General features: G+C 36.4%; 1 protein-coding gene across 1 annotated transcript; it reads left to right on the top strand.

Annotated features, from left to right (window-relative positions):
- Nucleotides 1–303: 303 nt before the first annotated feature.
- Nucleotides 304–1586, top strand: LOC137056233 (orexin receptor type 2). The gene has a single exon (XM_067430252.1). It carries the CDS (start codon nt 428–430, stop codon nt 1544–1546), a length of 1119 nt encoding a protein of 372 aa, XP_067286353.1. The 5' UTR covers nt 304–427; the 3' UTR covers nt 1547–1586.
- The last annotated feature ends 13590 nt before the right edge of the window (nt 1587–15176 follow it).

The raw sequence follows: 15176 nt of genomic DNA, 5'->3' as shown, positions 1-15176 counted from the left end.
ATAGATAGATAGATAGATAGATAGATAGATAGATAGATAGATAGATAGATAGATAGATAGATAGATAGATAGATAGATAGATAGATAGATAGATAGATAGATAGATAGATAGATAGATAGATAGATAGATAGATAGATAGATAGATAGATAGATAGATATTTTTTCTGTCGTTTGGTGAATCATTGCTCTTTTATCATATTCCTGAGGGTGGGGGCGTTATGGAGATCCTAAAGAAGCGGATGGTCAGATGAAATGGCACACAGAGGAAACATGAACACCTCGAGCATTTACAGCACATTCGGTCGCTTGTTCCCTAACAACTTTTCTCTCTGGGAGCATCTCCCGAAGAACTGGACTGTCCATGATTTGACGCCTTTCTCCATCGACTTTCTGTTTGCGGGACATGAACCGGACACTATAGTTTTAATGGTGATGTATGTGCTATCGTTCGTGACCGGGCTGGTGGGGAACATAATGGCTCTGTGGGTCCTGACGCGCCGGAGGAATCGCTTGTCTGGAGCTTCAGCCACCAGGAGACTCCTGGTCAACCTGGCGGTGTGCGACATGATGGTGGTGTGCGTCTGCATGCCGGTGAATTTAGGGCATCAGGTGTACAACGCCTGGGTGTTTGGAGACTTTCTGTGTCGAGCCGTGCCGTTCGTTCAAGCGGTATCAGTCTCTGCCAGTGTTCTGAGCCTGGCCGCGATCAGTTTGAACAGATACTACAGCGTCCACAGTCCCCTGCACGCCAGATCTTTCTTTACGGCCAGCAGAATGATATGCATGATAGCTGTGGTGTGGATCGTATCTTCTGCGCTATGCTTGCCATTGTGTTTCATGAACACAACTAAGACGCTTTCCCTACTAGACGGGCTGCATACAGTGACTGTGTGCGTGGAGAGCTGGTCTAAAGTCAAACTGCGTCAGGGTTACAACTTTTTACTGTTTTGCGCGTTGTATGGATTTCCAGTAGTCTTTAACCTGATCATTTGCTTTTTAACCGGCTGGAAATTGAGCAGGGGAGGCACGTCATCAATATCAGATCCCAACCAGCTCGCACTAACCTCTTCAAGATCGCGCCTGAAAACGCGCAAGAGGATCGCCAAAATGGTCTTTGCGCTCGTGTTGCTGTTCACTTTCTCCTGGCTGCCGCTCTATGCCGTGGACATCTGGATCGACTCCAACATCCCCAGCTCTCCTGATCGAAATGACGAGCTGAGCAACCTTGAACATCGTTGGATTCTCCAGAGCAGACCCTTTGCGCAATGGCTGGGTCTCACCAACTCATCCCTCAACCCTCTTTGCTACTGCTTCGTCGGAAACTTGTACAGATCGGCCAAAAGGTTCAGAGAGAGCTACAGAGAGAAAATTTCATCTGTCATCAGTCTTACCAACAAGTCTTCAATAAGAAACTCTGCCTCTAAAATCCAGCAGCGCAACTCTGGCTCATCTGGGAAATTTGATTCGGAAACTAGGAGCTACAATGTTTTCAGGCTGACCAGAAGTAAAAGCTTGTCTGCAACGACTGTGTGTGAGAGTATTTGACTGGGGGATAAGGAGAATGTAATACAGACAGACTTGAAACGATGGAAATGTGAAAAGGGATGATGCTTCATAACTTTTATTGATAAATCATCAACAAACATATAATGCTTAATAGAATCATAGGCCTATCAAAATATTTTTTTAGAAGTTTCTTTGCTTTTCTAACCTGAGTTTGAAGGTACAGTAGAGAACAAAAGTCTGATACTTAGTGAAAATGCTATTTATTATTTGCATTATTTTATTATTTAAATACATTTTTATTAAAATAAAAAAATTTCAGGATTAGAATTGAAAGAAAATTCGAACTAAAAAAGGTATAATATATTATAAACGGTTGTTGTGAATTTTAGGCTATATTTTGGCTATTTTGTCATTTTCGTTTGTAATTATTTAAATGAATAGCAGATTTTTTTTCTTCCTGAAAATAGTCAATATGAGTGGAACATTGTAGTCTGATATGGAAGCAAACCCAGAATGTGTGGCTCAAGCCAGGATTAATGGTACCGCTGAGGGGCTTTAGCCCTGACGTGTGGTTGTCTGTTATTCCACCAACTCCTCTCCACCAGAAATCTAAAGATCCCATAAATATTCCTACTGTCATATTTTGCCTTTATCACTGCACTACATTTACAGTCTTTCTGAAAGACACCAAAAATGTAGCTTTATAGCTCCTATTTGGTGGGCAGAACAGTTCAGAAAAATTCTCTTTAAAATAAAGGATCTTCACTGGCATTTATTGTACATCCATGGCATCTTTCCATTCCACCATACGGCTTTCCCCAGAACTTTGGCTTGCATTCTTACGTTACGTTTGGAAAAGTTCTTTCAGCAACATTAATGGAACGTTCTTTCAAAGTTATCCGGTGTTTAATAATGTTTTAAAAATGTTAGCGCAAGAATGTTATGTTTTTCAAAATAACTTTCCCATAGTGTCTGCTAAAATGGAATGTTTCCTTAAAGGTGCACTATGTAGTATTTTTGCAGTAAAATATCCAAAAACCACTTGGCCAGTGTTATATATTTTGTTCAGTTGAGTACCTACAATATCCCAAATGTTTCCAACCATTTGTAAATTGTGAGAAAATTGCTATTTTAACTAAGGACCGGGACGTTTCAGCATAGCGTTTAAGGAAGTCGCCTGTCAATTGCGTCATAGCTGCGCTACCCTTGGTTTCGGGCTTTATTTGGCAGGAGCGCTTTGCAGTGTGAACAAGTGAACGCAGAGTAACGTCATTACATAATTTTCAACACACGTAAATGTAGGGCCTATCTAATATGATAAACAGAGCTGCATTACCTCATTATCATAACCGGAAGAGTGGATCAGTGCGGGCGCCCGGCGAATGTGTCCCGTCCCGTCAAAATAAGAGTCCCGGTGTTTGCGAGCCATGTGTTTGTTTAACAATCGCTCCGGCGGCCGTGCTCAGCTTCACAACACTCGGTCCTGCTCTGCTTCACACTACAGTAACGTTAATAACCGCATACATGAACATGATTTCTGCCCGAGTCCTATTTTCCACCGGCTGTGATGTGAAGACCACATCTCCCAAGATGCTGCGCTTAAACTTTGCATCATCAAACTACGCATTTGTTTTGAAAAGGCGCCCTCCAGTGGATGGAAAGTTGCATAGTGCACCTTTAACATTTGCATAATGTTTTAAAAAAATTTAAAAAACATTCAGCAAACATTCAGAAATAATGTTTTCATAATGTAATGGGAACGTCAGCAATTTAAAAAAAATGTTGTAAGCAGGTTGTAGTTAATGTTCTTCAAACTAAGAGAAACATGTTTTAATGGTGCTGTATGTAGGAATGACATAGTGGTGCACTAGTGGTTGAAATGGGTACTGCAGTCCAAATTGTTTTTTGTGTGAAAATATTGTTTCACACTGCATGACTGAATCGCAGACAACTCTGTCCCGTCGGCAAACTACGTTTCACACCCAAAAACACACAAGAAGAGACAGGAAACAATGCAAGATCACACGTGCGTCAGACCGGAGTTCTAGTGCGAGACTGGAATTGTTATTAAAAGTATAGACTGCACAAAGCTTGCGATCCAAATTGTCTGTGTGCTTATTTACACAAAAAAATTAGATAAACAAAAAAGATTATGGAGGAGGAAATGGTTGCGGAGATGCGGGGATCGAGGATAGAGTTCGACAAAGAGGAAATAAATAATTCTGCAATGTGCTGCTGTTGCGGCTGGTCAAGAAAATGTTTGTGCTTTGTTTCTGTTTGATATAATTGTAAATAGATGTATTTTAAATACTGATATTCTGTCCTATACTCCTCCTCGAACTTCCCGCTGGCCTGTATCTTGCTCTCTCATTGGCTGTAGGTCATCGCAGATGTAATTTTAAGTCAGAACACATTTCACACAGCAGGATTTTGAATCACAGACAGGTCCAGATATTTAGCATGTCAAATATCTCGCGGCGACTCGTCTGCGATTCTCTCAAATCGCATCTTTGTTCATTCACACTGCGTGATTGTCACTCACGTGAATGAGCACCGATTTACCTGTGTTTTCGGGCATTTGTCGGAGATTCCGCAAAACCTGTCTGTGATTCAAATTCGGGGGTAAAGGAGAAACAAGTATGTGAACTCAGCATGTTTCATATATATATATATATCTGCAAACATATGATAATATTTTTATGCTTTATTACAGTCAAAAAAGTACATACAGCACCTTTAAGAAATGTTCACTGAACGTTTCTTTGGGCAACCAAAAATTATTATTTTGTGGCATCCCTTTGAAAACCCCCTTTTGGAACCTTTATTATTAAGAGTCAATGACAAATTAGAGATCTATAATAAACCATAACGCTGTTTCAATGCTCGCCATCACACAAGCTGAACTTTGAGGGAAAAACGACTCTGTCGGAGAGTAATGGATTTATTCTAGGTAATTTCCAACTTAGTGTGACTAATATACAGATGATAATTTGTTGTCACTAAAATTGAGCACAGACACTGAATAGTAACACAGTCAATTTGACAAACAGATCTCTTGAATTTTCTCTGCAATTAAATCAATTTCTCATTAATCAGGACTAATGACATTCTAAGATTATCCCCAAGCGCAAATGATTTTCTGTGCCTGAAGATGTGATCTGCTGTGTAAGCATGCTGCCTACATTCAGAAATAATAATTAAGGCAGCTTTGCGTCATTAACCGAAAACTGACTGTGCATAATTTGCTAAGAAATGAATCCAGGCAAGATGCATCAGAGCTATTATATAAGTGCTGAGTGTTGTAAATGTGACATAAGCATTACTTTAAGTGCTGAAACTGCTTTAAATACTAAAATACTCATTTTATTGTTTTCAAGACAAAACATAGCATTTCTAATGAAACACTAAAACGATGGTGTTGCCGCCATTATATTGACTTTTAAGCTTAAAATACACACACAACGATAACCAGAGAAATATAATAGTCTCTAATGATATTTAAAAATAGAGAGTTTCTGTTTAAATGTAAAAACATTGCATTGAATGCTGTGTTGTCTAATGTTTTGATAAAGCAATTACAATGTCCTTGTTTGAAGCACTGAAAAAAAAAACCCTCACAAGTGCTGAATAGCCCTGAATCATAATTTAACATTTTCAGTGTTTATAGACAGTCAAAATAGAGGGTATAGGACCTCTCTTTTGCTCTAAAAGACATCAAGAGTGTCCTATGATTATATTTATTTAAACTGAATGTCTAGCACAAATGGGCTCCCGTCAGTGAAATAAATGAGTGCCATAATGGATGTAGTTCCTCTGTTAATAACCCCAAAGAGCTTGTGCTGTCAACAATTCAGTCCTGTTTTAAAGTAAAAGGAATGTCGGTTATTGCAGCTAAATAATTCACACCTCATGAACCCAAAGGCTATAACAAAGCCCCGAAGACAAACTGCCCTCAAAATAATGTATATGTAAAGTAGCAATTTCATCTCTTAAATTCAGGCAAAGTTACTGTAACAAATACGATTACAAATGTGGATTATGTGTTTAAATTAATTAACCACTTCCCTCAAAACCTACAATTAGAGACCGGCATAGCTTGCATGCAGTCACATTTCAATAAAATATACAATGAAGCAGTGCTGTAAAGCATTGGAGTAAATATAATTAGTTACTGCACATATCTTTTTTACTTTGTGAGTATAAAAATATTAACAGTTAGGATACTCTCTACTTGATTACATTTTTGAAAAAGTATATGTTCTCTTTACTACAAAACATTTGTGAGTAAAAATCAGTGTAAAAAAAAAAATGGACGTAGTGTCCGTGATGTAACCCTAGGATTCAGAAGTGCAGTTCTTAAGTGTAAAGTAGGGTCGAGCTGGGCGTCGCCATCTTGGAAGCACGTCATGCCCGTATAACAGAAAATGGGCAAAGAGGCGGGATGTGGGCGGAGCTGAGATGACAAGACGACTAATAGACAGCAGATAAATGGCTACCTGTCACTCAAAGTGACCATGCACTTAATTATGCAGAATTTTAAGGCTTTATATAATGTAAACGAATGAGTTATAAAAAAAAAATCTCTTTGTTCCGTGGAATCTCTCCACAGAGTCTGCACCCAAGTAGCAGTGCTTTGCCTGTGCTTCCCCATAATATAGTCCCAAGTCAATATCTCCCTAGGAAATCGCATAGTCTTAATCTGCATCGCTATTTGTACTCGTGAATACGCAGGCCAAGGTGGGGGCTTTTTTGGATCACTTTTACCCGGGACATGCTAGCTGGCAACATAGGATTCCACTCATTATGCTAAGCTAAGTTAGCGGCAACCCTGCCAAACTATAACAATGCATACACTGAGACAAAAATGCATTTGCCCACATATCTAAATGTAGGAAAGAAGTTGAATAAGCCCTATTTCTAAAAAGGTGCAGTGTTTTTTTAAGCTTAAAGAAAGGTGCTCGTGTCCACAAGTTAGTGAGCTATGCAGAGGACTTCTACCCAGCAGTCAAAGTGGCATTACGCTTGAAAGTGCAGACTCAGAGGAAGACTGTGAGGGTTTAGGGTGTCATTTGGGACAGGGCCTGTGACTTGGGCAAATAACAAAAACAGGCAGGGGGCCACTTGTGCTTTTTGGGGGCACACGTTAACATTTATCTTAAAGGTAGTTAAATAGGTAGTTCAAATGAAAATTCTATTACCATTTGAAATGTCCTGCACTAATGTCCTGCGGTTATTCATTACTACCACGTTCTGCTTTTGTATTTTGAGGATGGAGGAGACACTTGAGAGCACACTCAATAAATTACAGTTTGCTTTCTCGTCAGACTTTGGCTGCAGTTACACACTCTCTCTCATCTTGACATCTTGACATCTAAAGCTATCCATCTGTTAAACAAGAAATGGGCTTTTTACTTTGTAGCTCTTAAACCCAGCTGCTGAGTCTAAATTAATGTGTCAGCCCACCCAATGAAGGTCCTTTTAAAATCCAATCAGGGTTATTTCCCACCTAAAATCGAATAAAGTGGTTTATAGGGGAGAGTCTGTAAGAAAGATTACCAAAAACAAACAAAAAAACATATTTTGTCATTCTTGTCATTCTGAAGGCCACATTTATTGACGTGTATTAAGCTATATAAAGTACTGTATATAAATAAAGTGTTCTCTATCTCTCTCTCTCTTTCTCTCTCTCTCTCTCTCTCTCTCTCTCTCTCTCACACACACACACACACACACACACACACACACACACACACACACACACACACACACACACACACACACACACACACACACACACACACACATGTCGTGTTTCCATGTTTTATGGGGACTTTCCATAGGCGTAATGGATTTCATACTGTACAAACTGTACATCCTATCCCCTTACACTGCCCCTACCCCTAAACCTACCCATCACAGGAAACATTCAGCATTTTTACTTTCTCAAAAAAACTCCTTCTGTGTGATTTATAAGATGTTTTCCTCATGGGGACCTAAAAATGTCCCCACAAGGACAAGGATTTCGGATTTTGCCATTCTTGTGGGGACATTTTGTCCCCATAACGTAGGGATTACCAGCAGCCCCCCCCCCCCCCCCACACACACACACACACGCACATGTCATTCGTGCACAAACTTTGAACAAAGTGGCAATTATCATTCAAGATAAATCACTTATTTAAAAATAATCCTTTACCTTTGGTAATTCATAGGAAATTGCAAACAAGTTCTATAGAAATTATGTCTATAAAATCAATATCTATAGGTGTACCAAATGATACATTGATTAACCATTAAGATCAGTTGGAGTACGGTATAAGACACACACTGTAAAAAAAAAATTTTTTTGCTCCAATTGAAAATTTTCAAGTGACTGCATGATCACAACTAAATTTTTCAATTAGCCAAATTGAATTCCTGTGATTTAAATTGCATCGATTCACAGAATTTCAATTTGGCCAACTGAAAAATTTAGATGTGATCAGTCACTAGAACATTTTCAATTGGAGCAATTTTAAAAAAAAAACTTTTTTTACAGTGCATGTATTAAACTGAATGAGAGGAGATCCCAATCAAAAAGAGAGTTTGAGCTTCATGAAAGGCAGTTACTGTGAATTAAACATTTATATAGACAAAACTATTAGTTTGTGAAAAGGATGCTTTGTGATTTTGTGTATTTGTACTAACACAATTGAAAATATGCTAAAATGTTTGGAGGAAAGAAGTGCACTTTTAATGATCTGCACTCTCCGAAAAAAAGGTACAGGGGAGGTACAATTGTGTTCCTTGGGACAAAGGATAACAAAACGTATAACTGTACATTAAAAGGTACACAAATGGTCCTTAGGGTAGAAATCATACCATTATTTTCTTTAGAGCAGGTGTAGGCAAGTTCAGTCCTAGGGAGTTGCTGTCAGTTTGGCTCCAACCCTGAAAGATGTCTATTGAAGCTCTCATTGAGAATTAACAGAGGTTTAGATGTTGATGGTTTATTGAAAACGTTTGGTCACCATTATGGTGATCGGTGTTTCCTTCAGTTGGGCAGTTTGACTCTTGGCTTTTAATGTGAGTTTGTCTTTTTTTATTACAGTGAAAGCACATAATCTGTTCAAATTGAAAGAAGAACAAAAACTTTTTGAAAAATGTAAAATTTCACCAACAATACTTTTTTGCCACGGATCAGACATTCTGAATTTTGATTTTTAAATAAATAGGGAAAATTCTAGATGCTAACAGATATCAAAAATCGGCATATGAACCTAACATCAAACTTAACAATGGTGAAATACTTAATGCTGCAATGAGTTTTATACTGTTACTTTTATAAAACAAAATTACGTGTTGGTATATTAGTAAACTACTTGTGAAAAAAAAGCGAATACCAAAAAACTGTAATGACCTTAAACAAGTCTTGCGTCTTCACATTTCCATGACATTTTCTGGAAATCTCATTAGCTACAAATCTGCCATATTTTAAAAAAACAACTAAAAACTAAAAACAAAACCCACATGATTAAGTATAACGTCTTATTTTATTGCATTATTCATGGATCAGGTCAGTTTCACCGCATGTTAAAGACAGGTGTTTAGAATGCTTGTTTGTTCCAATACCACTGCTGTATATTAACTATCAGAATACAAAAGGCTCTTTCCCATTTCCTCATTCTATTATCTATTGTCAGGATAATTACATAGCTTTAAGAGTATAGTCAAAAAAGAGGGGCATAGTTTATAATAATTTAAACTGAGAGCTGTGATCGACCATAACAGAGTTGGAATAATTTGCAAAGAGCTGCACAGAAGCAGGGGAATGTGGGGTTAAAGGAGTAGATTTGCATATAACTGTGAGTTTAATAGTATATAAAAGGCACACTTACATAATTGTGCATAATTATTTTGTGCAATGTTTATTCAGTTTTAGTGATTATGTTATTATGCATTTGCCTGCTGAATATTACAAGTTAACTTTATTGTTGACCTAAATACTTCACCTCATTTTACACTTAAAATTCACAAAGTTTACTATATATTTGCCAAGAAATTAATTCCCAGAAAGATACTGAGCTCTATTTCCACCAAAATGCTTTTAAGTGAATGATTCTATCATCAGTGCAATAATTTCTTTTGCATTCTAATTTTAGAACAGACATGAACAAATAAAGTTCTTAATATGTCAGGTCATTTAAATAACCAGCACAATAAAACATTCATTGCCTCATCTCAGTAGTGAGAAGCTGATATAAAACCATATATTTCAAGTCTGAAAATGAATGACTCAGACAGAAAACATGAATGTTACACAGCAATGCAAACGCTCCAGTCCTGCAGTGTCAGAGACATTTGAATTTGTAATGTGGTTTCTCAGCAGTGCGCTATATTGCTTATATTTGGCACTAGATTTACAATCAAGGCAATAGAGGAGTAAAGATGAGTGGTTTATTGATGGGGGCACAATTCATGTTGATGGCTTGCAACTGAAAAATTCTTAAGATTATTTTTTTTAAAACAAAGGGCAGACCTCTTGTTTTGAGCTTGTGTTCATGAAACATTTATTTAGATAAAAGCAATTTCAACTGTCAATCAGTTTGCTCTGAAAAACAGATGCACATTGTAGCATACTTTTGAAAATAGGAATAAGTTTGAAAGAATATACATGTACTGTATTTTAAATTAGATTTTTTGGTCTTCATATGTAATTCATAATCACTTATTGTCTTTGAAATATGATTAAAGTGTACTGCTGTATTTCAAATGTTCTTTAATTGCACATTTGTAATAATGAAATTGCAAAACAGTACAATATATTAACATTAAATGTAATATCAAGAAATGTATGCAACAATAACAACAACTTTAAAGCTACACTGTGTAACTTTTTTAGTTTATTCTTAGCTAAAAACACTTAGTTCTTTAAAAAATAAATGTGCTCATTAATGTATATTTACTTCTTTCAAGTAATAAAGTATTCTCGTAAGTTTATAATATGCCGTTGAAAATACATAAGGGTGAGGGGTTCGAATGCTGGTCGCCATGTTGCCCCTCCATCTTGAAAGTACAATAGCCAAAGAGGGACATACCCGTAAATTCAAGCTTCGACTTTCACGTTTTAACACTGGAGGCACCATGTCGAATGTGAAGAGGGGATTGCCATGTTGGACTAAATCGGCCACCGTATGAGTTCAAACGAAATCAGAATTAAGAGGAACAGAAACTAATATTTACTGGATGGTCATATACATTTACACCACTAGATGGGGGGAAATATCACACTGTGTGGGTTTAAAATAGCTTGAATGTAACTTAATTTAGCCCCGCCTCCACTCGCTCACACCAGCTCGTGATCCACTCGGTCAACTTTTACTCACGTTAAACGTTGCACAACATCGGACACAAAGTTATTGATATGATTATATTTTGGCTTGACTACATATCAAACAGCTAATAATGTGTTGCTAATGTTACACAAACCGTGTTCCCGTTCGTCATCTCGGTCTGCTTTTTAAAAGTCAGCGTCCTTAGAAATGGTTTGAACAACTTAGAATATCAGTGGAGAAAGACATATAGTTCATCATAACATCATAATATACATCACATATAAAATTAACACGATATATTGATAAATGTACTATACGATTTTTGATATACACAGAAAAATATAACGATAATGGCTTCTCTTCAATTCCCGATAGACAAAATCAAGTACCGTCCTATTTTCTTGTTTGCAAAGCCATTTCACTCAGATATATATCACAACAGGAAAGAAGAGATTTCATGCCAATTTTAACATTATATAAAAATAGACATTTTTTAAAATTTGAAGTACTGTAAAAAAAAAAAGAATCATGGGTCTTGTAATTTTTTTACACAAACTGGGTGATAATTAAAAACAGTATGTATATTTTCTTAAGAAAATTGTTCAGTGTTGTATAGAAAATATTAAGAACATTTCAATAAAAGAAGATATATTTTCCTAATTTTTAAGAGAAAACGTAAGCAATTTTGAGGCTTGAATTGAGGAACCGATTACGCTGATAAAATGACGGGGGGAAAGGCTACCTATTTATTTTAAGAGAATTTGTTCATTCTGTATTTTTAGAGACATTTTTATGATCATTAATATTGAAATTAAGTGTATATTTTATGTGTTTTTGAGTGAAGGGAAACTGGTTAATGTTTAATGGTCAGTTATGTTTGTCTTTTTAAAGAGTTTATGTTGAAGTTTTGCATTGCCATTGTGCAGTAGATTAGATAGTATGGTTAAGTTGTGGATAACTGCTTGTTTTAATAAAATGATTTAAGTTTAAGATAACCAATTAAGATAACTTTTACCTTAAAATCATTTGATTTCATGTGTTTAGGAGAGACAGTAGAAGTACAGCTTCACTTTCTCTGGTTTATTACCTAAATCCTCAAGGCTGCAGTTTTGAAAGTCTTTGCCCATCTGTGGAGAATGTAATGTCATTTTAATCCTGCTGTCAGGCACAGGGTCTGAGCTAAGCTGGAGAAAGACTCCCAAAACGCTAGTCTCTATAACACATGACAAGCAAATCAGGAAATATCCTGTAATATATCATCTGACTGGAAAGTTTTTGGGATGCGCAAATTAACACTATCTGAGGAAGATAAATGGTGTTGATATAGGATCATTTAATTTAAACACCTGTTAGGGTTGCCTACCTGGAGTATTCAAACACTACTCATACTTCCCTATCACCACCACACATAAGCATTGGCAAGGGCTCCCTAAATGTAAAAATTTAATTTAATTAAATTTAAATTTAAAATGAGTGACAATGGGTCCATTAAACTGCAATATCTTGTTTAGAAACTAAGATGCAAAAACATGTAATAGAATGGATGGAATTCTTTTGTAATTTCTGTAAAAGTGACAATGAAACCATTTTCCCATTGCATATTACACACTTATTTTGGGTTGATGACGGACATTTAATTAAAGGGGTGGACTGCCACACTTATTTCATTTGTGGTAATGTCTGAAGTTCTACCATGGACTCTGTAGAAAATGTTGTGGAAAAAATGCCCTGGTTACCTTGTTTCAAGCCATTCTAGCATGGTATAGAAAGCCTGCAGGAAGACTCAGCTTGATATATATTATAAGGAACACCTGTTCAATTTCTCATTAATGCAATTATCTAATCAACCAATCACAAGTTGCTTCAATGCATTTAGGGGTGTGGTCCTGATCAAGACAATCTCCTGAACTCCAAACTGAATGTCAGAATGGGAAAGGTGATTTAAGCAATTTTGAGCATGGCATGGTTGTTGGTGCCAGACGGCCGGTCTGAGTATTTCACAATCTGCCTATTGGGATTTTCACGCACAAAAGACACCGGTTCAGAAATTATTTTGACCACTTCATTAAGTTTTGTTTTATAGAAAGCTTTGCATAAATTGTATCTTAATTTTAATAAATGTTTCATAATTTGCCTGAATTTAATAAATAAGCTTTAATAAATAATATAGCAGACAAACCGTGACGGAGCGATCATTTAATTGCGTTGCAACTGTCTTAAAAACATTAATAATGGTAGAAAAAAATTCGTAAAATATGTTTGACTGTGTTTTTATCATGAGATACTTGAGGAAAAGGGGCTTTTACAACTACCTTGTTTGGTCCGGATTTTTAGACTTTTCAGTTTGGTCCGTCTAAAAATTACAGGTGTGAAACCTCCCTCGGAGCTCGGACCACGGTCCGGACCAAACAAGAGGTAGTCTCGGTCCGGACCAAACTGAACAAAGGTACGGTTAGTTTCTTGTGTGAAAGCAATTCTTTAAAAATCAGACAATGTGATTTTCTGGATTTGTTTTTCTCATTCTTTCTCTCATAGTTGAAGTGTACCTATGATGAAAATTACAGGCATCTCTTTTTAAGTGGAAGAACTTGCACAATTGGTGGCTGACTAAATACTTTTTTTGCCCCACTGTAGCATGATAGTTGATATTTATATTCATTTTCTGTCACCTCTGAATAAAATGTATTTGTTTTTTCCTCTCATGATAAAAACACAGTCAAACAAATTTTAAGATTTTTTTCCTACCATTATTTCATATATTTATGAACAACATTTTACTTTTAATGTTTTTAAGACATTTTTTTGTATACATAATTGTATTATTAGTTGCCACTGGATGTCTGAGGTATAAAATCTGGCTCCTAAAGCAAAACAATTAAAGAAGCTAACATACTGGTTGTGAAATAAATACACACTGCTTTTGTGTGGGGTGTGAAACAGGCATGAGAACAAACACTGCCTCTGTAACTGTGTCACAGAAAATTATCAATACAGTCTGAAAATAACCTAAAAGAACTAATAAAACCATAGTGACAGCATCTGTACAGCAGTGCTAAAGCTCACACAAATATTCCTCAGCTCAGGAACACATATTACTCACTTTGCTTTCTGAAAGGATCATTTCCATCTGCCGTAATATGATGTAATATATCTTTGACATCAGCAGGTTTTGTGCGTATGATGGACTTCTTAAAAAGGACCATTCATCTTTTACAGCTTGTCTCTTGCAAAACTTGTGAACTACGACGATACATTCTACATTTTTTAATGAGTCAGTGAATCACACAAGCAACCACTATGAATGCCAGCTGCAATCTCATGATGATAATTATTGCAGTTTAGGAAATTGGACAAAAATCCAAGCTTCTGTGAAAGAGACTAGCTAAAAGGCGCATTTTCAAAAGCATCTATTGACAGCAGCTCCACAATAATTCAATGTAATCAACCTTTACATGAACTAATATTATAACAATGTTGGTATAAAATATACAACAGTGTCACAGCCATATTTACACTGTACAGAACCAAGTGCTACGCCAGATTATAAACATTTTTATTTTTCCATGGCATTTAATTAAGTGGAAGCACCTGTTTTGTTGTGATTTGTCTTCTTGCTTCTTGATTTACTGCTGAATGATTCTCAGGCATGGAGTATGGAGAGCAGGCTAAACAATATTCTTGCTTTTCACATCATTCACGGAGTATGATTTTTGGCACTGGGTCAACCACTACCCCAAGTTGTTATTCTTCTAAATGTGGCATTCAAAGACTGCATGTCAAAATAGAAATCCTTCAACATTCAACCAGCAAACAACAACAACAACAACAACAAAAAGGTCCTCTGTTTCAATTTCTTAAGAAGAGACAGAATAAAAATTCTCTCATCTAACAATAAATAAATACATAAATAAATGTACATAGTGAAGTAGTGTGCAATGTAAGAATCTGTGACACGTAAGCTACTTGTGTTATGTATTGCAGAAATTTGTCTATGATCTGTCCTCTATGCAAGTTAAAAAAAGTTTTTTCATCAAAGAATCTCAGCCAAAAAAAGGCTGATGGTGTGTGTGGATATATGCATACATATAATTATTTATTTATTCAAGTCACAACATTAGGCCTACAAGCGTTAATGTGTGTTCAACCTATTTTGAGGCAGAAAAAAATCCTTTATATACCGTCCAGAAGTATATTTTAGGTTTAGGCTATTTGAACCTTATTTAGTGTGCAACACATGGGGCTTGTTATGACTGACTGAGACAAGCTTTTGTGTGATGTAGGCTAAATTTGTGTCTACGATCTGTCCTCTAGTGGTTGTGATACGCAAGTGAAAAAGGTCCCTCTTTTGCTGCCAA

This window comes from Pseudorasbora parva, chromosome 21, assembly GCF_024679245.1.
Source record: "Pseudorasbora parva isolate DD20220531a chromosome 21, ASM2467924v1, whole genome shotgun sequence".
Classification (NCBI taxonomy): Eukaryota; Metazoa; Chordata; class Actinopteri; order Cypriniformes; family Gobionidae; genus Pseudorasbora; species Pseudorasbora parva.
Note: the sequence above shows the minus strand (reverse complement) of the source record. Positions and strands in the feature narration are given on the sequence as shown.

Excerpts from the sequence above, each read along its gene's own strand:
- LOC137056233 (XM_067430252.1), top strand. The coding sequence starts at position 428 with ATGGTGATGTATGTGCTATCGTTCGTGACCGGGCTGGTGGGGAACATA.